The sequence below is a fragment of the Chenopodium quinoa genome, unplaced genomic scaffold (genome assembly GCF_001683475.1).
Source record: "Chenopodium quinoa cultivar QQ74 unplaced genomic scaffold, ASM168347v1, whole genome shotgun sequence".
Lineage (NCBI taxonomy): Eukaryota > Viridiplantae > Streptophyta > Magnoliopsida > Caryophyllales > Amaranthaceae > Chenopodium > Chenopodium quinoa.
Genome location: NW_018744895.1, coordinates 899,958 through 927,300, shown reverse-complemented (window position 1 = coordinate 927,300; position 27,343 = coordinate 899,958). Strand labels below are relative to the sequence as shown.

Below are 27,343 nucleotides of genomic sequence, written 5' to 3'. Positions count from 1 at the left end.
CAAAATTTTTTTAGTTAGATTTATGAAATCTTTTTATTTTAAATATAGTAATTGCTACAATAATATGGAATATGTATAAAAAAAATGTTTTTTTTAAATGATTTGTTTCTTTAATTAATAGAATTTTTTTATTAAAAAAAAAACAATGCTGGTGTGTCTTTTAGAATATACTAGGTTAGCCTCGTGCAATGCACAGCTTTAATGATAAAAATTTTACTTGTAAGTGTGTAATATAAATATTTGGAAATTTTGAGTTTTGCTACCACCAAACACCCTGTTTTGACTTTTGCTACCTATCTAAAATTTTATTTTATTTTTCTACCTTCAAAAGTTACAACATATAGCTTTTGCTACCACTTAACATAATCTATTAGGGTTCTGTTAAGTGGGGCCATTATCTCATTAAATAATGATGTAATTTATTAAAAAATAGAAAAAACTTTTAAAAAAAACATTCCCAGCCATTACAGCCCGTCAGCCACCCTCCCCCTCGTATCAGCTGTCGCCGCCCAAAAGATCCATCGGCACTTGTGACCCCACGCCCCTCCTTTTCCCCCACCCAAAAACTGACACCCCTAACCCTAAACACCACCCTTAAACCACCCTAAACAGGTTTTAGGGTTTCGTTTTTACCCGTTTAGTGGTGGTTGCTTGATGTCGTTGCTGCCGCGGTTAATTGTTGTAATTGGTTGTGATTGGAGGAGGTTGTTGTTGTGCGTCAATTGCTGCTGTGTTTTGCGGTGCTGCAAGGTGCATGGGGTGAGCGGTGATGGTGAGAGCTGAGTGGCGGTGCGATTATTGTGGGCTAGCGGTTGAGAGTAAGAAATTGGTAGGGTGAGCAGAGCTGGGCTGCTATAATGGGAGTACCGGGTGGCTGTGCAACGGTGTTATTGCAGGGACTGGTGGTTGATTGTGGGCTGTTGCCTGGGTGCTATTGTTGGCGGATAATGGAGCAGGGGAAATTGGAGTTGATTGCTGATGGTGATGGAAGTGATGGTAGAGGAAACAGGGAGGTGTTGTGCATGGTGGTGAGACAGGGGTTGTTGTGCGTGTGATTGGGTGGTTGTTAGTGGTTGATTGTTGGTGTGAGTAGGGAGCAGGGGTGGCTGGAAGGAGGGAGGGGTGATTGGATGGTGGCTGGGCCCCACTAATGGAATTAGTAACCAATTTTATTAAATGGTAGCAAAACATATGTTTTTTGCTTTTAAATGGGTAGCAAAAGTCAAAGAGGTGTATTTTAGTGGTAGCAAAACTCAAAATTTCCTCAATATTTTAAGCAAAACATAATAAATTGTGATCCCTCTCGTTAGATTTGGAGGTAAAATGAAAGACATGATAATGTTAAATATTCTAATTAACTTCATAGCTATAATAAAATTTTTAAAATGTTAGCATTCGTTTTTGATTCATTATAGAAAATTTGAAGAATTAATAGAGTGCAAAATCCAAAATTTACAATCACTATTACAATAAAATGTAGCAGATTGTCTTTTAAGAAAAAAAACTATGTAGGAGAAAAAAAAATGTGAAAGAGACTAACTGTCAATTATTTAATTTTAAATCATATGAATTGAAATTATATATTTAGTCTATTTAGACATAAAAGCTTTTAGAAAAATATATAATTAGTCAATTATTTCCAAACATTAGCTTTACCTTGAAAAAGAAAAAAAAAAAAATAGAATGACGTCAATAATAGTTTTGGAGGGAAATTTTCTTTTAAGAAGTTGCCACGTGGATAGTAATTATTTTAGTGTTAAATTATAGATTATTGATTTATATTGTCTAAAAAAAAACCGAGAAAATATAAGTTTAAGACCCGACAAACGATTTTCGTTTATCTAGGGGTAGCGCTGTCTTTTCATGTGGTTTAGTAAGGAGAATTTTGACTTTTAAAAAATTTACTTATTTTACTTTTGACAGTGTTATTTGTGCCATTAAGTGTACAAACCCAATCACTTCCTTCTCTCTCCTCTACAAACCCAATCTTCTTCACTGTTCACCATGGCCACAAACACTTATTTTTTGCTTTTATTTTTTTATTTTTTATTTTTTTTATTGGGACTTTATGAATCTGAACTTTGTTCCCCATATACAACGAGGCTGCTTTGAATATGAACTTTGGCTCTTCTTCACTGACTCACCGTTCACCATATTCAACAAATTAAACCCCAAAATTACTTCCTTCTCTCTCCTCTACAAACCCAATCTCCTTCTTCCATTAGATCGCCAACCACTGCACAACCACCGCACGACCCACCGCTCTAACCAGATTGACTTCACCGCACAACCACACACTCCTACCAAATCGACTGCGTCGCTCCTACCAGATTAACCACAGCCATCTTTGTCATACCTTCCCCTAAAGGGTTAATATGGCCCTACTTTACATATTTTGCTACTAGGGTATCTTTTATTTGGTCGGCCGGTTTATCACCTTGAAGCGGTAATATATAGGTGGTTGTGGCCATGGGAGGGGAGGGGAGGGGAGGAGAGGAGAGAGAAGGAAATAATTCATTGTGAATTATTCCGTATTGCAAGCCGTTTGGGACAGCTGGCATGAACAGAAGAAAATTCTTTTTTTTTTTTATTACATGGCACTGTTTTCAACGCAAAATTTTTATAATATTGCCATAAGATAAACACACTATGTTTATCAAGGTGATAAAAAAAAAAAAAAAAGAAAGAAAAAAACTTGGCAGCCTAAAAAAAAAAACCTTATTCAGTGTGGAAAAAATTGTTGTACATATTTTGTTTGAAATTGTATTATTTTTGTGAAATTAAATTATACAAAAAATTAATTAATGTTGGAGGAATTTAAAACTTATTTCTCTGAAGTCATGTTTTTTTCAATTTAAACATGTCTTATTTTGTACATTATATGGGATTGGGCGTAAAAAATTTGTTCTATTGTATTTAGTTTGGTTTGTTTGGAGTTTTGGATCTAATATATATATTCTTACACTGAAAAGGCCATATGATTTTAATTGCATCAATTTAAAATCTAATTCGAAGTATCAATTTTTACTTAGATTCTTTTCATCCTCATTTCTACACTACTGATTTTTCTGTTCCAATGTAACAAAGGAAACTAAACAAAGATCATTCAAAGATCAATGCCCTTATATGTACGAAATACTAGTATATTGCTTGAGATGCAAGATTCACACAGTACCAGACAGTCTACATGAACAATTGTATCATAAAATAAATTAGAGATGATTAACATAGCTATGGTCAATTGTCATTCGCCAAACACCACGAAGCAAACAAAATGACTTCAAACAGTCTGCATAGTGTAAACACATGCAGATCACAAACCTTTTATTTTCCCTGTAAAATACAATATGTAACCAATTGGATGTATAAATGAACTTTTCCATGCAGTTCATATCACATCTGATAAATAATAGCTGCATAAGTACATCATTGCTCATAACATGAGCCTGGACCAGTAGGTGGACGTCGAGCATAGAAGTTAGTAAGAGGAGCAGCTTGAACACCACGCATGTTCAGGAGGCATCTGAAGTAATGCAATCGGGGTAGTGCTGTTTTGTTAATATTTTCTACTGTTGTAGCTTCTCTCGTGCTCCATAAGCGTTCTAAATTAAAAAAAAAAGGTTGGTTGACAATCAGGAAGAGAATTAGACAGAAGCATATACACATATAATGCAAACTGCAGCAACTACCCTGTCAGGCGGGGCAGAATTTATGATATTGAGACAATGGATGAGCAATCTAACAAGCAGGTTGCTTTCTACACAGATTATGACAGCTAAGGGAGCGAGACAGACACAAGAATATGTTAGAAACCTATATGTTGTTACCTTTTGGAAGAATAGAAGAAACAAATCAAAGTTGAAACATTTAATTTACTTGCTGCACAAAAACCACTGAAATAAAATGATACTAGGACCACCAACTGGGTATAATTTGCATGATCCTTGAGTAGGCATAATACAAATTATTGAGCCAGGCTTGTAAGTGAACTACTTTCGACTGCAAGTACAAAATCTATTGGTGGTCCCTCAAGCTTCAAAATCCCATAATAAAGCCACGAAGTTTGTAGAGTGATCCAATATATTTGGGAGATAGGTTGCTGTGAACTGTGTGAAGTAGGTTGCCTCAATGCTAGCAACATAGATGAGAATATATATCTAGATAGTAGCTTACAGGTGTGGCAAGATTAAATAGTGACGTAGGAAACCTTGAAGCTAGTGTAAGACAGATTAAAAACAGTTTGATTTAATATTAATTTAAGGCTCTATATTACAGGGTAGTAAAGGAACTTAAGCAAACTACTTTATTTTGCTCTGGTTTTGGTGTTAAAGTCCTTAAAAAACAAGTTCACCATCACCTTCACCTTCATTTTCACCATTGCCAATCCTAGGGGACTTTAATCTATGACCTCCAGATCACAAAGAGCGCCTCAAGTTTAAAAATAGAAAGCTCACGCTCTAATGATAGTAGGGGGCTGTCCAGCACCATTACAATTATTAATTTATCATTAGCATAAATGCCATTAACTCAAATCATGTCAAAGGTCAATTCCTACTACTTTATTGCCAAATAATTCAAATGGAGTCAGGCAGGGGAATTCCATACTGGTCACTTTGATAAACAGGCTGCAATATTTTTATTTTTTTCCCTTCAAAAGATGTGATCGATATATATACCTGCAGCGGCGGCAGCTCGTGGCCATATTGTTTGCTGAATATCTGAAGTATCAGCTGTCTCACCCCACATGCATACTTCTCCTCCAAGAATCATCTTTTGCTGAGTAACATTAGTAATTCCCTCCAAGGGATCTGCTTCATAAACAGGTTGCCAAGGGACGTCTAGATGATCAAGGTACCAAACACCCTGATTGCTAAATATACATCTAAAACCTTTAGCCACAGCCTTGGGACAGATTCCAGAAACCAGCCTACCACCAGTTTGCACTTGTTACATTATTATAGTCAATCAAAGAACCTTACAAAGTTACAAGACTAGATTTAACTAAGATTGAGCAACTTACCAGTTATGCACAACTGTTCTTGGATTCAGCTTTGAGGGGAATGATCTGAATGTTTCTTCCCTGAAAAGAAAATATTATCGATCCAAATTAAGTGTTTCCCATCCAATATGAAAGCAAAAAGTGATACATACAATCTCATCACACAACAAACAAGTTGTGGAAGCATACAAGTGAAACAGAATTTGTTGCCAACTCGTGTAATCTTGCTCTTTACTACAAAGCAAACTTACATGGTTAATAACTGATGTTAACTTATGTCATGACACTTCACTCAGATGCAACCCTATTTCCTCTTTTCAAAGCACCTTTCGTCATATTGCGGGGTTGAAGGAAGAAGTTTGGTCTTAGACCATTACTAGTAATCACCAAAAGAAGAAAAAAAGGATCTTGTTCTTCAATAAAAAGACGAGCATCTTAAGAGGATGAATCTAATGCAAAAGGTTTTACATAGTAAACAACATGCATAAAGAATATGATAACACTACGAAAAGCTTTGACCTCCTCAGCCAAACCAACGCAAACAAAGTGGGTTAAAGAGCTTTTGTTTTATTTTATACTACTTTTTCATTCTTTCACTTGTTTAAGGGAAGCTGCCACATTTTTATGTTTCTGAATATGCCTCTCGGTATCAAAGGTAACCACATAGGTTGTGTCAGATACTTGTGAATAGGACTGCTGATGTTTTGTTTGACACCCAAGGACAAACTTTTACAAGAGATGCACATACTAGACATACAAAGAGGCATACCAGTTGACAGGTGTCCGATTGTTTGAAATAGCTATTTCCTGAGCTCTTAGCACAAAATATTGGTAGGCGTCATTATGAGTCATGTTATGGTCTATTAACCTGCATTAAGAAAAAATAAATAAAAAAAGTTATACAAAGTATGATTTCCACGGAAAAATAGTCCAAGGCCATGGTAGAAAAGTATCTATCACATAAATAAATATAGGGAGAGGGAGAAAGAAAGAGAGAGAAAAGAAAGGAGGGGGAGGGGGAGGGGGAGGGGAGAGAAAGAAGACACTACTTGACTTGTTTAAGCTTAATACTTCATTTCTCTTGACAAGTGACCACGGACAAAGTATTGTTATTTAGACAGCTTTAGCCAAGAATGAAATGTTGATCAAGACGTAAAAAGTTCATCATCATAGATCTAATGTTCCTGGAAGTTCATCATCATAGATCAAATGTTCCATAGCCTTGCCTTCATATTATTCAGATATATCAGCCTATCAGATAGTGCCGGGTTTCTCAATCACTATTATCAGAATCTTTGTACAGATATTTCAACAATAATAATGACAATCCTACATTGTTTCAAGAAGAAAACTGGGTTCCAAGTTCACAAAACATTTACAAGTCTGTGACTGTTTACATGAATATCATTAGTCTCGAGAATTCACCACAAAACTTATGAGTACAATGTAAATAGCAAGGGTGATCAATCTGGGTACAGTTACAATGATAGAGTTTATCATTCAGTTTCCAAAACCTGGACAAACCCACAATATCCTGAGAATAATACAGTCTAGAAGGTACATGTGCTCGCACTCTAATATCTAACTTAGCCTAGTTCCAGAGAGCTTGTAAAAGGATAAAGAATGTTTCAACTCTTGGAAAGAATGGCTAAAGAGTAAGACAATTTTGTAGTAGTTGATGGCTTCTTCCCACGGAAAATAATTGTTATATTGTTCCAACCCATCAAAATTAAGTATTCACCAACAATTTTACCAAAACACCCTTTACATTAGTTGTATTTTTCCCGTTTATTTATCCACAACATATACATGCATTAGAAAATCCAATCACGAACTATTCCTATACTACTTTGACCACATTTTTTTTCTCCAAACACTCCGTAGTATAGTAGTATGTAACTAATGTTTCCAAACAACAGTACCGTGTATAGAGAAAAACAATACATTAACACCACCAACTACAACACTATATTGTAATATGATAGAAAGTGAGGGTGAGAACACTTGAACAAGAAGAGAAAACACACTTCACTGAAGAATAATATATAATGGCAAGTCATGAAAACTTATATATACACATGATGGGAGAGAAAAAGTGTTGGAATCGTGTCATTTAATCAAGATGCATTTCTCTTGATAAGTAGTCTAAAAGTTCAATGACAGAATTAGTTAGTTCAAGTATTCAATAATATTTAGTGATTGGAAATGTTTGGCTAGAAAACGCTTCTAATCAGCTAATTAAATAAGTAATTGAATATACGGCTCACACCTAACTAAAGCTCTTTGGTCACACACAATTGTATAGATCGAATCAAGCATTGTACTTTTGGACTCAAAGCCCAACGACCCCAATAGTCACACATGCATGTTTTCCCTAAGGGCCTTGGGACCACGTGTTTGTGTGTGTGTAAGTGTGTGCATGTTTTACTAAGGTGTCTTGCTAGGTTTGTAATCTAACCTAAGGCTTTAAGATTAAAAAGGCCTATGCATTAGAAGTTAAAACATACATATGTTTTCAATTTCCCATTAAAGCAAAAGCCATAAACCTAAACATCTGGTCATGAGAGTGAGTGGGGATATTAAATCTTACTTCTCCCTTAATCTATGCTAACAAACTCATTGGAGATTCAATGTTTGTTGTGTGGACACCCTCACATTGTGATTAAAATGGATTGGAGAGGAAGAACTATATTATTATTGTTCATTAAATTCATAATATTAACATGTGCATAAATCTTTTGCTGTTTTTCCGCAAAATTGTATTTTTACATCAATTAACAAAAGGTCCCTTGGAAGAAAGGGTCATGCTCAAGGTCCCTTACATGTAAGAGCAAGAGATTCCCCTCCTCCCAACTTGGGATCAGCAACAAAAACTTCAAAATAAGGGTCATATCCTTGATAGGTTGAGCGAGGACCGCCTTTTTTTTTTTTTTTTTTTCTTTTTTCCCTTTTTCAAATCTTCTTGGGTCTACTTCCTTCGCGTGCAATTCCTTATATTCTTCTAATTGAAGCATCTGAATGTATCCTACTCCCCTCTGAACAAGTCCTAGCATCTAAGCCACCTCTCTCACATTTCGTCTTCAATAAAGATCAACACTCCGTATGTCATTAAACTTTGTTCTTAATTTACTATCTTCTATTAAGGTCCCACATCCAATGATAATGCCACAAAAGCTTAAGTTAGACTATCAAGCGTAGAGGATGAACTGACGGAAATTTGTGCACTTGGAAAGAAATAAGTCAGCAAAATTGCGATGGTGAGAGCTTACAAAGTTACAAGTGTCAAGAGCTCAAGTTCCTTTTTTATGGCTAGGTTGTATAGCTCGAGTAAGTGTTAGGTTCCCCATGCACTTGCTTTTTTTTTTTAAAAAAAAAGTTTTGTTATTAAATGTAAAATGATTTTGACCTTGGCATAGTTTTGAACCTCAGCAGGTACATATCAACAACTTAACTTGCAAAACCTGAATATTCCAACTTTTAGAAAGCTAATATGTGCCAACATAGAGAACTTAAATGGCTTCTACAGGCATTATAGGCCAATAAAGCACAACATAACATTCACAACACCTGGACCACAATCCATTACACACCGGAATGACGTACGCTTCTGTGATGTAGAACTATCCTGGCCATCCTTTTTGTATACGGGTAGTACCTTTATAATATTATTTGTTTATCTTTTAATGTTAGTCATGAAAATGTACAGAAAATTCTAGATATTGACACTAGTAAAAACTAGAAGCGGTACAATTTCAAAGTTTTACACTACAGAACAGGAATTTGTGACAAAAGGGAAAAGAAAAGTACTATAACGAAAAAATACCATTGCTTTATGTGTGCTGTAGAATTCCAACACTCTGCCAAAAATAAAAACACACTAATTATTTGATAATAAGCAGACACCACAAATGGAAAAGTTTTCAAAGCACAACATTCCTATAAGCAATTTACAACCATGAATGCCAAGATTTGTTTTTCTTAATTTTGACTGAGGCTGTGAATAAACAAAAAGGTCATGAACGTCAGTGAAGAAACCTATCATAAACCCAAGAGTAGAAAACAAAGGTGATGAAATCTTTTATGTATATTTAGACAAAAAGTACTATTTAAAGATTGACATAAGAGTTCTTATTGAACATATCACAGGGGAAAAAGTAACAATTGCTAAGTTCTAAAGTCTAAACATTACCTAGTAAACACAAGGCAATATTGATTATGAGACCAGTTTCCACAAATTAGAAGAATTTAAGAGTATAAGAGAAGGAACCTCTTCATAATTCTATAAGAAATCACCACCATAAGATTCTCCTGAAAAAGTCTTCTTCAACACCTCTTAAAATCATTTTTAATAAAAGCATTGATACCTGCTTTAGGCTAAATCCTTTTCTGATTAAGATGTCTACAATGCATACCATAAAAAGTTTAGATTAAGAAACACCTCACCTTATATCTGTACAAACATAGCCCAAAAGCTTGCAGTTCCACTCATCAAAGTAGTTTCACCTATACCATAGGTTATCATATGTTCTCATTGTCTAAATTGGAGGCCTTACATCGATATTGAAGATCATAAGGGCATGGGTACATATAACAAAAGATTGACAAGAACAAACTGATCTACTTTGCAATTTGATGCTTTTGCAATATACAAAGTATTTGTTTTTTATCCTTAAACTTTTGGGGACCTCTAGAAAGTGGAGTAAATCCCTTATTAGTTTCATAGGACATTAGATCTTAGAAGTGAAATAACGAAGGGATATCTTCTAACAATTTTACTAAACTATCCCTCAATGATTAACTCTCCCAAAGAAAATTAGCAATTTTCCATTCTTAAGGACCCGTCCCTCCACGCACTCATCTCTCCTTCCTCTATATTTCTCTCTAAGCTCTCTGTTTATCCAACTACAGAGCTCAAGGTCGTGATGTTACCTAAAGGTTGTTCCATTACTTGCCTTGTTCAGTTGAAAGCTATCCAATATCATGTGTTATATACTGTTTTGTTACCCATAAGCAGTTATGTCCATTGTTAAAGTCATGTGCATATGAAAACAAACATATCACATATAAGAAAACTTCAAAAGTTTAAAACTTTAAAGTCATATTTAATCACTTTTAGGTTTAAAGCCTCTCCCAGAATGACAAGCTTAAATGCATATTTCCTTGTATATTCTAACAATGTCCCAGAACTCTTGGATCTACATTGTACAATGATGATGTGAAGCATTTCAACTTCTAAATTTATGCAACAATGGCAGTAAAGCGTGACATAATACTTGCGAGACACTGCTTCCACTAAATCTGAAAGTCCTCAAATGTTATAGCAATAGGAACCCCAAGGCCGACTTCTTTGAGTTCTTTCTATGATACCAGCCGCTTCAACAAGACAATTTACAAATCCTATATACAACCAGCGGGGGCTATCCAGTGTATCCACTCCATCAGATCCATCACCATCAAACCCAAATCTTAGGGCTGACATGTACCCTGTTTTTCTATTCTTAGAAAGACCATCTCTAACCCCATAGTTTGGCTGCTTTTCTGTACTCCACAAAGTCACACACTATCTTTTTATTAATGTCGGGGAATGCACTGGTGTAAACAGACCATGACTTTTTACTCTTATGGGAGAGGTATGGGTCAAAAGGTTGGCAGTGGTATAGTCATATCCAGTAAAGTGAAATTGATTCTAATAAACATTTGGTAGCTCTTAACCTTTACCCAAATTCATATCCTATTTAAGTATATAAAGATTCTTGTTTCCTTGTTGTATTATGTGTCCACTGATCTACACTAGTTAAGAATATGGCACATCCCTAGCCTAAAAGCCAAATCCACATGGAGTTGTTGTGGTTCTTGTGGTCCTAATTTAGTAATAATTGCTAATGGTTTTTAATAAAGAGATTAAGAGTGTTAGATCAGACTTGCAGTTATGTACAGATATGAAAGTTATCCTTCCATCTAACATTCACCCTTTGTATACATTAACATACTACCAACCAATAAGAAAATTCACAAAAGGCAAAGCTCCTACCTATATCTCCAAAAGTAGGTCCAAGCCCCAAAGATTCCGGATGAACAAATAGCTCAAAAATTATGAACATATAGTTCAAGATTGTGAGCATAGAATCCATGACCTTTGAACTACGAACAACAACTTTTAACAGCATGTGAGATTTCATAATTTTGTGTACTAGGGCTTTTACTTTCTTGGGTGCATAAAATTAAGGCAAAACTTTTTCTTTCTTTAATACTTCTCAGTCCGTTCACTATTGAAACTTTTAAAGAGTTGAGTTGTATTTGATTAATAACTGCTGTTGATTGGTTAACTTCATAATTATCTCTTTCTAAATGTAAAATAACATTTCGAAAATGAAAGACAGAAAGTGGATGGAAGAAAACAAAAGGGGTTTTTGATGGATGATTAAACAGAGTCTAAGACATCCTGAAAGGTGATGTTAAGGAAAAATATTTTATAATAAGGTGGTTTTAGACAAAAAAAAAATATATAATGAAATAAGGTGGTTGTTTCAAATTTTAAATTATAAAAGACGATTTCAGCAAATTTTCCTAGAATCTTACCAACATTTGGCCTTTCAATTTTGTGGTGAAACTAAGAGTGGTAATTTTGTCCCAATCTCACTACCGCTTAACTTAGCTTCAAAATATAACAATATACAAGAGATTTATACAGCATCTTCCATGAAGAAATTAAAAAATTATAGTGAAAAACGACTGACAATTTTTGCATCACCCAGGGACAAAGATAAGGCATCTACGGAAACAAGCATAGAGACTTAGTGCTACAAGGATATTATATTAAATTAACCAAATTAATTTTGTGAAGATACAAGACACCTTTCCTTCCGATTTATTTTTTGAAAGACATTGAAAAAGAAATAGAAGTTCTTTTGTCCCCAAAATCCTTTACTTGATCAATCAAGGATTCTTATCTACGGCATAATGTAAAATAGGGTGCTTTAAAAGTACCTGTATTAACCTCATCACCTCCCAAGTGGAATAGCTCAAATGGGAAGATTTTTCCCATATCTGCATATCACAAATAGTAGTTGATTCAACATATTGACACAAAAAAAAAATAAAAAAAATAAAAAAAAATAAGGGACCAGCTATAGGTTAGTGTAGCATTATTTTCCTTAGTATGTAAGATATATAACAATAACATGTAATTCCAAACTTTCTACAATTTCATTTTTTATTGGCTATATCACTAAGTCTGTAATAACTATAAGTATGGTTAAATGCTGACTCACTACTTCTTTTAGAATTTCGGTGGAACTAAAGAAGAGAATTGTACAAGTAAGTAACAAGGTTTAATTTTCTTTTTTATTTTTTTTGCTGGGAAATTTTAATGAGGTTTGAGGATCTATTTCATCAGTTTAGTTTTGATAAGGTTTACTCTGCAATACGAAGATCTGACCTGTCAAAATACCAGAAACCACATCAAAAGTAAAGTTTTTGGAGACATCAAGTGGCTCTTTACAGGAAGAAGAAGGCCAAAGATCAGGATATCCAACACCCCTGCATAAAGAAATTATCCCTATGAGATTTAAGATTGGAGCTAATCTGTAGAAGTACTCAAGATAATAAGATTCACAAATCATGAGCAAACATTGACTCACGAAACGGTAAGGAAGAAGTGAAGAATTTTCATGAATACTAATTCTAGCAGTTTATTACAGCTTTAGCTATCAATTATAAAAGAACAGCTTCAAGATAATAAGAAATCGACATGCATCAAAAGTAGTTTTGAGCAAATGCAAAAATACTGCAGAATATTACTTGTCTGAGTTGTCTCTAATGAAAGACTTTGAGCTATCAGCACAGAGCCACAGACAGTCAGACACAAAACATGAGCAGACACTAACTCACAATATAATACATGGTGAGGAAGAAGGGAAGAACTTTCATAATACTAATTATATCGGTATTTACAGCTTTACTAACAAAACTAAAGGGACATCTTCAAGAAATTCAGAAACCGACATGCATAGAAGCAGTTTTGAGCAAATAAACAATATACTACATACTACCCCTTCTCTAATGGTTAAAACCAAGCATAAGATGACTACAGGCAGAGCTAAGATCTAATTTTCCAGAAGAATAGAGGTTATAAATAAAACAAATTTTTTGCAAGTAAATTAGTATCTTGGATAACTTTAGCAGAAAAGGGATTCTCCCTTTTGAGCTAGCTAATTCAACAGATGTTTAAGCTTTTTCAAAAACAGAAATTAAAGCGGCGCACAAGGAGATTACATACCATGATTCAGCATGACCAGGAACATCTATCTCTGGCATGACATGGATGCCTGCCACAAGGTGCAGGTATCATAAGGCTAAGCCATACAGAGCATTTAAAAATATGCATACATAACATAAAGAACATGCAAAGACCCTTGGTGCTAAGCGCTCCAAGAAACAAAAGGTTTCTGAGGTGCAAGGTAAGACAAGAAGGTACGCAACTCTTTCATAATGTTGTTTTCTTGGAGAGGGAGGAGGGTTACATTTCAAGGAGCAATGCAAGTAGCAACAGAAATAGGAGGGAGAGAGTATAATCAAAGTAATAAACAAAAGGGATTAAGAACAATGGGAAGGGTGCTCCATTTTCCTCATAGCACCCAGCATTGCTCAAGATAATGAGGGTGGCACCTCACTGTTAATTAGGCTAAGCCAAGCTACAGGAGCTTTATTCAAAAAAGCCAAGGGCGAAGAAGACCATCCACACGTAGGAAGTAGGCACACACTAAAATCTGGCATCTTATTATATGGTTTAGCACCAAATGAAACAATTTTAAAGCAGCACATAAAAGGGAAAAAAAAAAAAAAAAAAAGTGATACTTCGAGAAAAACACAAGATATATAGTAAAAGATATAGCATACCTCTTGTTTTTGCAAAGCTGCATGTGAGCCATCACATAGACACAAAGGTTGAAGGAGAAAATTTCCGTTAGTGAATGTAGAATCAATCTTTCACAAAGTTAGACCAAAGAGGAGGTGGGGAGGAGGGAAGACGAATGTCGGACAAATAGATCATAATGATGCCAAATAGATAGGTGATTACAATGAACAATAGCAGCAAAATGAATAAGGACAATCAAAAAAGCATGCCCCGTAGATCAAACCTACTAGGGAAAAATAGTCAGATCTAGTTTGTAAATTAAGGCTAAACCTGCACCATATATTACATACTACTCAGATCAATTATGAATGACATTATTGACATGTATTTTACAGGGTATATTGGAAGATTAGTAGGATTTCCTGGATTTCTTTTACCAAGATCCCAAAAAGAGGACCGGTTTATTTCAGGAATATATCAAATGCATATATCCTGTACCATATCATACATACTATTCAGATTAAATTATGAAGGACATTAGTGACGTGTTTTATACGGTATACTGGAAGCTATAGTAGGATTTCCTGATATCATTTACCAAGATCCCAAATAGAAAACCGGTTTCTCCCAGGAATATATAAAATGCATATTTACCGATCCAATCCGGTCAAAACTTGGACTGGACCTGGAAATGTAGGTTTAATTTGTTCCACTTCAGTCCCATAAATCATCGATTCCAATCTCCAGTCTGGACTTGGCGCCCAGGCCTACAAATAATACTATTTACCTCCTAAGTCTTAAGTCAATTCATGGAGTAATGGTGCGTAAAAAAAGTTCATGATTTTTATCAATAATAAAAAGGCTACCAAGGTAGTGAAGGTACCAAGGGATGTACTTTGGCGGGAATTGACAAATAAGGGTGTATCACATACAGGAATATCAACATTATTAAAAATATGTGCAATGAGGACAAATAGAAGTGGTTCAAAAGTGTCCAATGATTTTCCGATTAAGACCAGAACACAAAAGGATCTACAAAGTTATTTTCTCTTGGCAACAATTATGGTCTTATACACAAGTTGAAATCATACAAACAAAAGTGTCATAGACTCACTTATGTTGTTTGCACATCATAATTTGTTTACATGTGTTAAGAATACGTTTGCACAGTGCACACAACTACGAAAACAAACGGGAGCTTTGAGGAGGCACAGTTAAAAATGAAACAGAGCGTTTGGTGTGCATTTTGGCATGGAAGACAACAATTAAAGTGTTGCAAAGCTAGATTTCAGTGAGTGCTTCATGTATTTGGGATCTGTATTTATTTACAAAAAAATAAAAAAAAAAATAAAAAAAAAAAAGGGCAATGTTAACCAAGAAGTTCTGCACATATTCAAGTCTGGCTAGCTCAAATCCAGTGCAAGCAGAAATACAGTGTGAATTGACAAAGAATTTTTCTAAGATTTCTGTGGATGGCTTTACAATACTCATCCGACTGCTGGGTTTTTAAAAGATCATGGTCAAGACATTAACATGGTACAAATGCTTCTTTTGAGACAGATGTGTGTTGAACATGAAGAGATAGAATCCACTATTAAGCAATTCGCAGTAGTGTCAAAATGACATATATTAAAAATAGAAGGAGAACACATATTTATGCCTAGGGGTGGTTATTGGACAAGGTAACCAATGGGTATAGGGTTAAAGTTAATGCAAAAGGGCATTTATGGGACAGGGAGTTATTGGAAAAGGTATTTCATACTTAACTCCAAAGAATTGGTTTTCTATAACTCTCATTTCCTTAACACCCTCCTCCCTTTCTGTAAGATATGTCTTACTTCGGAATGGGAAAATAGATAGTTTCTTGAATTGCTTGCCATTACATGACTACATATGTCTTTATTTTACATAAAATCCAATGCAATTTCAACAACATATAGGAATAAAATCCAATGCAATTTCAAAACATTTGACAAATGTTGTAGGGAAAATGGCTAACATTTTACAAAGACAATATTTTACGAGCTAAACAAGAAAGGTTGTCATTCTTCGAACTGAACAATTTAAAATGAAGAGCTGAAGTGAGAGCTTACTTGACAATTTCATAAGCATCCTCAACTGTGTACCGCTCCCACCTTGAGTATGAACCCTTCCACAAATTTGGATAAGAAGGAGTTTCAAGAGGAAAAGACTCCTCATCCACGATATGCCAATGAAGAACATTCTACTGAATAAAATTTTTAAACATTAGGAACCAAATGAAGCAGCAAGACACGACAACTTTTGTCAAATACATCAAAAAATAAAATAAAATAAAATTAAAACCAACAAAGAAAGAAAAGTAGACAAGAAGCAAAGCTTACAAGTTTGGCATATGACATGGAATCAATAATATGCTTAATTACATCTGTTGGTAGATAATGCCGAGAAGTATCTGCAAGAAAGCAACAACTGTAAGAAAAAGATGGTGATAGATAACAAATTCAACCAAGCCAATTACTTATATATTTGCTTTCCTTTTCCATTTTACATTAGTGGCAGCTCAAAGAAAATTAGACATTTTGAAATAGCAAACTGAATCTAAGGCCCAAAAACACCCAATTGAAATCTTACAGATTCTTTTAGATTATGGCTTAGGCTTACCTATAAGAAGTCCGCGGTATGCAAACCTCGGTTCGTCTTGAATATACCAAGGAGCCTTCATTACTTTTACAGTTTTTGATTCATAATGAAATGTGCACAACTGGCTGAAAGTCTGCATGATAATATTAAAAGGAACGTTCATGAATTTAGAGAGAGAGAGAGAGAGAGAGAGAGACTGGGAGGGATGTTTAAAGTACCAACATGATACTAAAGAAGGGAATAATGAAATCTGATAAGTTATGGGAGAAAACACTTCCTAAACTTTTTCTAATTCCATCTTTCTCATATTAAGTAGAAAAGATACCAACAAAAGGAAAAATATATCCCGCTTCCATTTAATCACTATATTGTGTGAAACACCCAATGAGAATGCACTAAGTACATAAAAAGAGCTATCACAGTTAAGTATAACCAAAGGAAACTATGTTCGTTGTGCAAGTGGCTCGAGTCTTCATTTAGGGCATGCTTGGATTGGGGATAATGAATTAAGGGGTAATAAAAGTCAAACTAGGAAAAACATAAGCGGCTAGAGGTGTTGTTGTGGGAGATAAAGTGTTTACAAATGAAATAAAGTACTTGTGACATGAGAAAAAGAGAGAGATGGAGGAATCATTACCTTCACAATCAATCAATCAAAATCTTAATTCCATAAGTGGGGTCTGCTACATGAACCAAAAGTGATTATTCCACATAGTCAACCACAAAAATCTTCCTCCTCCATCCCTTACGATCATATACCTCATTCTCACGCAAATCCATATGATTCATATCCTTCCTAACTCCTTCCAACCAAGTCATTTGGTCTCCCTCTACCTCATTTAACCTCTTCATGATCCCACTCTTCGTACTGGTGCACCCTGGGATCTTTGTCTTATATGCCCAAATCAACGCAAACGATTTTCCCTTAGTTTGTCTACGATGCTTGCGACACCCACTTTCTTGTGAATAACTTCATTCTATCTCTTAGAGTGTTCCCGCACGTCCATCTTAACATGCGCATTTCCGTAAACCTCGATCTTTTTAATGTGCTCCTTCTTATGGAATCATTAACCTCATAATGAGGGTAATAATTACCCACCCTCCCCCTAATGTAACTATTACCCTCAAAATAAGGGTAATAGCTCCCATTTCTTTACCTCTCACCACACCATCACTACATAATCCCTTTACAATCACACCATCACTCTCTCGTTTTCCTTATATTCACATTCATTATCTTAATTTTGACTTTTATTACCCTAATAATACATCACTCTCAATCCAAGCATGCCCTAAACATAGTATGCATGTGAGTTATTTCACATTGTAAAACTACCCCCTTATGAGCCTAAGGCGTTACTTCCGTTGTCAAATGGCTTTGATGGAACCTTGCTTAGACTTCCAATTTGTCAACTCCTAACCTGACTCGGTAATCCGACCCGACCCAAACAACCCGAAATCTAACATAAACCCGAATCTTTGACCCAAATTGACAGGTGAGAGGCTCAAGACACACATACATATACATACCATACAGTAACATCAAAAATGTTCTATTATATGGTACACAAGCAATATGAAATGCAGTTTTGAGCATATGACAATATGACATAGCTCGACAAAATAGACGTATTCACATAATGCAATAATCAATTTAATCAAATCCTTGTAAAAAAATGTAGTAGTCGACAATGACATTGCTCACAATCCTAAAAGTGTACTCTCATATCCGCTTATTGATCCATAGTTGCAGCATACTACAATATTTACTGTGAAATAACTACACCGATTAAACATCGCTTTGGCATTTTAAAAAACTCTACTTTCCAAGCAACCTTTTAAGCTCACATACACAGAAGTTTGACATTCCATTGACATTTTACAGTCGTGGCATAACAATTACAGTTTGGCATACGACCGACTGAAGGAGCGAAATCGGCCTAATCATTAGCACTTAAAAGCAAATTCATAGCCACAAAATTACTAAAAATCCATACCTCTAACGCCCGCAATGCACCGTACACAGTATTGGCCTACAAAGAAAGCAAGAAATGCAATCAACTCTTCTACTTCTGCCTTAATTATCACTCCAAAAATCCTCAACCGTTGAAGTAGAAATTATAGAAAAATTTACCTCAATTGCAGCAAATCCAACAATTGAGTGATTATCTCTCCCAGAAATCCTCAAAACATAGCTCTCATCCACTCCAAATTGAAGCTAACAACATCAAAATTCAACAACATTAAAACAAAATCTCAAACAATCAAAAATCAAAACCCTAAAAAAATTCAAACAAAATTAAAAACCTCTTCATCAGAAGAACGAACAACGATCTGAACAACACTAATATCAAAAACCGGCGTTCGAAGAGATCGAAATCCGGGAGGAACCGTTGTTGCATGAGAGAAGATGATGCATTTGTAGCGAAGAAAAGCGGCGGAGATGATCGGAGAGTTGCCGGAGTTGGAGATAGAAAGGTCGGGATCGACGGTGAGAGTATCGGCGCCGGAAGTGGAGTTTGCCGGCAATGGCCAAATGTAGGTGAGAGAATCGTCGTCGTCAGAAAGTGAAGAAGATGAAGAGAGAGAAAGTAGTGTCGTTGTTGTTAGGAGGAGAGAGAAAATGGCGGCGGAGGTTGACGGAAGCATCGTTAATGGCGGAATTTTCTGTGTCTGGTAATGTTTTCTTGGATAATGATTGGTGTGACTGTGTGACAGTGAGAGTATAATTGTACAAGTGGATTATTGTCAATTTGAATGAGTGTAATATACGGAGTAGTTCAAATTTACCGGTTTTTTTGTTTGACTTTTAATTTAAGATAGGATTGGTTTGTCCTATTTAAAAACTAAAAATAGATGATGGGAGTATTAATATGGTGGCTGTAGTTTAGTGGTAAGAATTTCATTTAAATTTTACAATAAAATTCCTATTGAATTTTTTTTATATTTTGTAAGTTATTTGAATATTGATATTTTTTTTTTTAATTTTTGGTAAATGAGAGGGGCAAGCCCCTAAGAAAACTAAGAACTACAAATTAAAAAGAGAAAAAAAACACACTAGCAGCTAAGGAAACATAAAAGTAAAAAGACATAAATAAACCAGACATCGCAAGTATCGGACCCAGCCAGCTCTAGCAGCTTCTCCTCAAGCATCATCCGGCACCCTACGAGCCCACGCCACCCCACTTATAACCTCCAATAAAATAGCACGAAGGTCCTTCGAAACGGCCTCCAGTAGCACCAACTTTTGGTCAGAGAGAACGCCATAATTCGCAAGCCAATCAGCCGCTTTATTAGCTTCTCTATAGCAATGCTCTATGACAATCTCCCAATCTCGACCCGAAATAAGTGTTTTACATTGTTTTCCTAAATGAATATAGGGGGAGTTACGAGAATTCTCTTCTCCTAACATTCGTACCCTATTTTAGAGTCAACAATAAGCCATATCTTCTTATGTCCACCACCCCAAGCAATTGAAAGTCCACGCAAAACTACCATCAATTCAACCTTCATGCAGGTACAAGTGCCACAATTCATAGCATACACCTCAAAGAGTTCACCTCCACAACCTTGAATTATCCCACCAGACCTATTCTGTTAGGATTCCCTTTGGTCGCACCATCCGTATTGAGTCGTACCCATCCAACTTTTGGCACCATCCATCGAACATACACCTCCTTTTTATTTCCAAATTTCACTCTGAGCAATTTATCATCTCTTTCCATAGCCTGTCGATTGATACTAATCCTGGCAAAAATAAACGCTGCTTGGTCTAAAGGTATGTTGGGAGTATTATTAAAGCACCTATTGTTTCTCCACCGGCAAAGCCACAAACAAGTGACTCCAAATGCTCTCAGCCACTCGCTACCTAAGTTTGCAGCTTCTCTATCAATATTCTCCAACAACCAATCTTTAAATGATTTGTTGTTAATAATTCTATGCATCCTCACACCCAATTCCTGTCACACCATCTTTGCAGCTGGGCAAAATCGCAACACATGCTTTGCGTTTTCCTCCACCTCTCCACAAACACAGCACCGTGGTTCATCAATAAACTGTCTCACAAATCGATTTCCATTAGTCATCAGTCGATATTGACTTGCAAGCCAAAAAAAGAAGCGGATACGTTGCGCTACTGGCATGCTCCACATCAGTTTCCATCCCTTCGACATTTCATCAGGTCTCTTCTCTGCATTCCGAATAATTTCAATAGCTGACTTAAGTGTGAAGCTACCATTCGGGGAGCCATTCTAATAAAATGTATCAACTGCCTCCTCGTCATCTATTACTTCATGTGAAGAAATTTCACTTAACACGCTAGCAAGGAGGTACTCCGCAAATATTTTGAACTTCCAGTCAACATTTGAATCCCATAGTTCAGCCACCGTCTTATCTTGCACGTCCAGAGGAGGTTCTTCACTAGCGTAGGCCAGCAATGGCTCTTTAGTCGCCCATCTATGATACCAGAAAAATGTCTTGGAGCCATTTCCCACTGCCACATTAATCCCTTTTCAAACAATATCCACACTACTCATAATCCCTCTCCACGCGTTTGAAGCACAAGTTTTCTCTTTGAACATATCTAAATCACAACGATTATCACAATACTTAGCCTGCAAGACCCTATACCAAAGAGCCTAAGGTTCAACCAATAATCTCCACCCCAACTTTCCTAAGAAAGCCTTATTGGAGTTCCTCATCGAGCTAATCCCAAGACCTCCCTCCTATTTTGGTCTTGTAATTTTATCCCAAGAAACCAAGTACATCATCCTCTTTCCATCTTGCTCACCCCAAATAAAGCTTCAATATTTTTATCAATCTCGTCACAAGTAGTGCAAGGCAATTTCGTGGACTGCATAGTGTAAAACGGGACAGTACTCAAGGTTGATAGACTAAGGTAGCCCTCCCCGCCATAGACAATGTCTTTTCTTTCCACCCAGCGAGTTTTCCATTAATTTTATCTACAAGATAATAGTACTCCCTCTCCGAGTTCCTTCCATTTATAGTCGACACTCCCAAGTATTTACCAAAATCCTCCGCCATGCCAAGACGCACACACACTGCATCTCGAACCTCATAATTAGTGTTGTTCGAGAAAAATACTCTCACTTACCTTACTGCCTAATGCTTCATAAAATAAATCTAGAGAACTTTGCATTAAATTCGCTTGTTCCACATAAGCTTCACAAAATAAAATCAGATCGTCCGCAAAACCAAGGTTAGAAATAAGAGGGCCATTGCGAATAGCTCGAACCAGTTTCCAACACCCTAACCTCACCTCCCTATCAATTAATACGACAATCATTCCATACAAATAACATAAATATAAAGTGATAATGGATCAACCTGTCAAATCCTCGAGAAGGATTAAAAGCTTCCATAGGCTCTCCATTCCAAAGAATCTTCAACTTGGCCAAGTTTATACAATGCATAATAATATCTACCATTTGTTGTGGTAACGTAATTCCATTAGAGACTCACGTATAAAACTCCACCGAAGTCTATCATATGCCTTCTCAAAGTCTATCTGATAGACGTGTCGCGTACCTAAAAAAAATAAACCAAACAAGACCACTACTATGTAGACGGGCAAGTAAGGATCGAATCCCAAGAGACTAAGGCTCACCTAATTAATTAGACTCAAGCAATCACTAAGAAAGTAACCAATTCAATGATGAAGAATACTAATAACTACAATACTAAATAACACAATTAATCTAAAGAAAGTGATGAATCAATGAACTAAAACATCCAAGATCAAACATTACCATGAATATAATCGATGCACTAATAAATCTACCCCCAATAACAAATCAATTGACAAGAGGAAAAACATTCCCTAAACAATACCAAAGGTCTCTTCCGAGTTATCAATGGCTTCCCAAATCAACTATCAAGCCTATTTCCATGGAATCAAGCAAATGAGGGACATTAACCACAATACTTAACTTCCTAATCATCAAATCATCTACTTCCGTGATGAACTTCAAACCCTTAATTGAAATACCCAAATCCCGATAATACCCAAACTTCTGTTGCGATAAGAACAAAAGGATGATAACAATACTAATTATTCCTAATCTAGCATTGGCATAAACACAATCAATTAAGCATGAGATCAATTGGGATCATTATTAGAGAATTTAAAGATTCAACTCATGTATCAATCATATTCGGGTTTTGCAAGATCTAGGATTATGGATCTACTCACACATATTAACGAAAACAAAAACAAGATTCAATGGAGAAAACATAATTAATAAGCAATAAAAAGGTAAAGGAAAGAGAGTAGATGAATACCAATCACTTCAATTGAAAAAACTCAAATTGTTGATGAACAATAGTGCCAAATTAAAGAATAGAAATCAAAGTATGTAGATGGAGAAAACTAGGGTTTTAAAGAAGTTTTAATATTAGGAAAGTTAAAGTTGTCCCTCTAATTATGATTACAATAGGTATTCATACCCTAAGAAAGATAAAAAATCCGAAAATAATTTAAAACGGTTGTTGCGGAGCCGTGCCCGGTCTGACCAGGCAGAGGATGCTCGATCAGGCAAACGGGATAATTCTTCAACTTCGCAATCTTCTTCTTCTGCCTGGTCTGCCCGGGCTTTGCATGCCCGGTCAGGCGCGCGTAACAACGTTTAAATGGAAAAGCTCTGCACTACATTCCTCACAGCTCGGTCTGCCCGGGCTTTGCATGCTCGGTCGGGCATACGGGAGTTTTGATGATTCTTCATAGTTAACTTATTCTTTCTTCGCCCTAGCAGCCAGGGCATGGGGTGCTCGGTAAGGCATCGGGGTATTTTCCTTCTCTCACTCAACAACCTCTTAATTTACCATCCAAAACAAGTTCGAAACATCCAAGAAATCTCCGTATCCCTGTGAAACTCATTCAAATAGATCGAACACACTATAGAAAAGATTGTTAGCGAGAAATAGCTCCGTAGAGCTCAAAACCATGCAAACTACGCTATGAAACCGGGATAAAACATGGTATAGAATGCATATATCAAATTCCCCCAAGCTAACCTCTTGCTTGCCCTCAATCAAGACAATAAAAAACAACGAACAACCAAGTAAAAAAACTTCACCCCATAGTGCATTGGAAATAACAGACTCAAAATCGAATCAGACAAGCAAGCATCTTGGCCAACCAATTGAATCACTTAAACCATCAATCAACCTAAGTGGTCGCCAAGCGAAATCAACAATGTACAACTCAGGAATCGATGACTAGAATATCTCACTTGGTGGTCACTCTGCACAATATTTATGTGGCAAGCTAAAAATGAGCTCGATCTCTCTCCATCCCCTCCAATAATGAAAACCCCCCATCTCACAACACTCGCGTGTTTAAAGGGTTATATTGTCGCTCAACCTAGTCAAATGTCGACTCGAAATGTGACATATACTCCATCATTTTGATAAAGGACTCATTTCACATGAACACAATACCATGCACGAAGGTCAGAAGGTCTTTTTCAAGCTTGTAACGTAGGATAGGTAAAAGTGGGTAGGGAATAATTTGGGAAATGTAGGCAATTATAGTCTAACCGGGGAGCTATTGAACATAATCAATAAACATCCTCGATCCATCATTCTAACTCGCAAGGGCGCATACCCCAATTGTATCGTAAACAACCACTACTACCTTTATTTTTCTCTCATTTTTTTCAAATTTTCCTTTCTTTCATTCTCTTTTTTCTTTTCATTTTTTCTTTACTTTCCTTTTTATTTTTTTTTTTTTCCCGAAGATATAACCTCCATGCTTCTGATTCCTTCTTTTCTTTTTATTTCTTTCTAGCTCCACATTAAACACCAAGTTCATCACAAAAAAAAAAAGAAGATATATATAGCTCCCCCAAGCTAAACTTGGGAAAAGTAACCAATTGGGGCCAAGGGGTTAATTTTGTGACTTAAATGAAAAATATGGACAAGGCTACAACATGGGTGAGCAAGAAGGGAACAAACGTTTCTAAATTCATCTGGAGGCTACCTAAAGAACAGGGCCTTCGTCCTTCTCAATGTGCACGTGCAATGTACCATGACACACTACTAAGAGTCTAAAGTCAAAACTAAGATCAATATCACATCAGGAACTAAACACACATGAATAAATAATTAAGGCTCAAACCTCACAGTTAACACAGTCAAGCTCCAGATTCATACATGGTTAACAAAGTTGACTTCCATTCGGGATCAAAACAATTCAAGGTCAAATCATGATCATTCAATTCGCAATGCAAGCCTTTTAGTCAAGATCAAGTCGAAAACCTTTTGGCATCAAGGGTAGGGGCACAAGGAAGTAGTTCACTGTCCATTCATCATCATTAGGGGTGAGAAAAGATCCAGGGTACCCGATACCGGACCCGGAACCGGTTAGGACCCGCCGGGTCCGGACCCAGAACTGGTCTCATCGGTTCCAGGACCGGGTACAAAATATCGGACCCGGTTATAACCGGTTCCGGTTCCAAATCCTAAAATTTTGGACCCGGTACCCACTGGGTACCCGGTTGTATATGATATAGTATGTGGATTGTTTGTGTTTTTAAGAAACTAAAGAGTTATGTATAGCCCATTTTAATTTCTAAGCCCAATTGCTTATAAAACTCTCAACCAACTATCAAACAAAACCCTAAAACTTCTAGATTTTTCTCTCTACTCTACTATACCGGTTACCCAACATATTTTGTACACAATATATTTAGAAAAAACAAAAATATGTTGAACGTAACTAATTAGTAAAATATAAAAAAATATATTAATATTTAATATAATTAAAATAGCTTAATGTATATAAAAATATAAGTATTAAACGCTAAAAGTAAAAATACACCAAAAAAAATATTATGATTTGTATTATATTTCAACACTTATATATATAAGTGGGTACCCGGAATCGGAACCGGTACCCGGTGGAACCAATTCCAATTCCTAAATTTTATGACCCGCTTGTACCGGTTCCAATTCCGGTTCCAAATTTTAGAACCCAGTCCCAACCAATTTCAGGTCCGGATCCTAAAATTTTGACCGGGTACCCGGTTTGCTCACCCCTAATCATCATAATTCTCGTTTTTTTAAAAAAAAAAGGTAAAATCAACCAAAGCAATACAATCAATTTAACAAAGTAAAAGAAAATAAGAGAACATACCGAGATAGATATACACAAGTCTCCCCCAAGCTACACTCAGTAATGGCCTCATTGCAACGTGTGGGAGGTGGAAAATTACCTATGAACGTCACTCAAAATCATCATCATCCTCATCTTCATCATATTCTTCCTCACTAGCGGCACCGCTACTACCTGCAATGTCTCCTACATCGGGGAAAGTATACCAAGAAGGATGGGAAGCTTCCCTCGGAATGCGACCTTGCCTGCAAAAATAATCATAAACAGGATGCATAGACGACAAAAGTTGGTCTTAAGTGTCTGGAGACGGGAGGAGAGACCCCGAATGCCAACCATGATGGCCTCGTGATCAGAAGAGATAGGTGGTGCCGTGGAAAATGAGGAGGGCCCAACAAACTCTTGCCTGTAGTAGGTCCTTGTAGGGGCAACTGGGGGAGGTGAACTGCTTGGGATCTCCAAAAGATAGAAGGGTTGGTGAGGAAAAATCTTAGTGAGGTCAGGGGAGGGTAAAGAGATGGAGCGTTTATTGCCCTTTCCAATAAGCCAATTGTAATTACCAAGTTCAACGGACAGCCAGTTGGCGACAATGAAGTATTATTGGTCTAAGGTAATAAGACCCGACGCTGGCGTGTGGTTAGCTTCAATAAAACCCCCTTAAGTGCCAGGTGGGTCACTAAACCGCCTAGGACTATAGGGTTGTGGGTGCGGTCTCCATTAGGTTTAACGGTGGTGAAGGTATGTCCCTGTTTCCTAAGATGAAGAGCAAATAAATGAGCGATGTTCATCCTAAAGGCTTCATCAGAGTCCCCACACCTCAAGTAGCTACCTAGGATAACTACTTCGTCTGCTCTAACATTGTTAGGTTCTACCCGTCCAAAAATAGTCCATCCTGTAGAACGGGTCCAAAACCTAAGGACGTGTTGGTGAATTTTATTAGCAGAAGCATGTTGCATGGACTCAATATTTTCACCAGTCATAGCAAACCACAAATCGCCATAAATAAAATTGTTTGGTTGCATGGTTAGACTCGAGGCGAGTAGGCCAAACTTCCTAGCAAAACCATCTAGTGAAACTCGATGGGATTTATTCAACAGTATATACACTACATTTGTCACCAAACCATCTCTACCCCTCTCTACATCAAAAGAACTCAAAAATTCAAGATTAATATCATTGTAAGTATAATGAATCATATTGAACAGTTGAGTCATGCCAAGTTTAGAAAACAAAATTCCTACATTCAGAATCTATTCCTAATTTTGCAAGAAGAGAACGATCTATAAACCGAGTAGGAATTACCTTCCGACGTTTGAGCTCTTGAAACTGCATCTTTTGATGGGGAAACTCGACCACAAACTTGATATGTGGAAACTCGGGATTGCTTTCCAAATCTAGTTGTGGTTCTTGAGGTGCGCCCCTATTTCTCTTCCTTGTAGCCATTGTTGTTCCTCTAAGCTTCCTCTCTTTAAAAAAATTAAAATTTGGGTGAAATGAGTTTTGGGAGGTGAGAGGAGTAGTAATGGAGGTTGAGTATTAGATAGAGGTGATGAAGGGTGAAGAAATTGAAAGAATTTGAGTGAAATTTGTAGGAATTAGAGGAGAAAATGAGAGTTGGGATTTGGGGGTTTTTAGAGAGAGAAAGTGTAGGAGAAATAGAAATATGAATGAAGAGGGAAGATTGGAATGGGATGAAAAGGGTTTTATTTCTTTGGTTATTTCTCTCTGCTTACGC

General features: G+C 36.4%; 1 protein-coding gene across 1 annotated transcript; it reads right to left on the bottom strand.

Moving 5' to 3' along the window:
• Positions 1-3,127: 3,127 nt before the first annotated feature.
• LOC110706003 (beta-hexosaminidase 1-like) lies at positions 3,128-19,713 on the bottom strand. Its single transcript, XM_021883921.1, has 15 exons — positions 18,786-19,713; positions 18,613-18,696; positions 18,476-18,511; positions 16,500-16,611; positions 16,220-16,290; positions 15,950-16,080; positions 13,898-13,914; positions 13,278-13,326; positions 12,438-12,538; positions 11,987-12,046; positions 8,823-8,856; positions 5,769-5,867; positions 5,021-5,080; positions 4,677-4,927; positions 3,128-3,602 (listed from the first exon to the last, which is right to left on the bottom strand). Exons 1-15 carry the CDS (start codon positions 19,125-19,127, stop codon positions 3,427-3,429), a joined length of 1,623 nt encoding a protein of 540 aa, XP_021739613.1. The 5' UTR covers positions 19,128-19,713; the 3' UTR covers positions 3,128-3,426.
• Positions 19,714-27,343: the final 7,630 nt, after the last annotated feature.

Bases quoted from the DNA above. Each gene is read 5' to 3' on its own strand.
- LOC110706003 (XM_021883921.1), bottom strand. From the start codon at position 19,127: ATGCTTCCGTCAACCTCCGCCGCCATTTTCTCTCTCCTCCTAACAACA. The intron at 18,512-18,612 runs GTAAATTTTTCT...CTTTCTTTGTAG, and splicing joins TTGGATTTGCTGCAATTGAG to GCCAATACTGTGTACGGTGC. The intron at 16,081-16,219 runs GTAAGCTTTGCT...TTTATTCAGTAG, and splicing joins CCATGTCATATGCCAAACTT to AATGTTCTTCATTGGCATAT.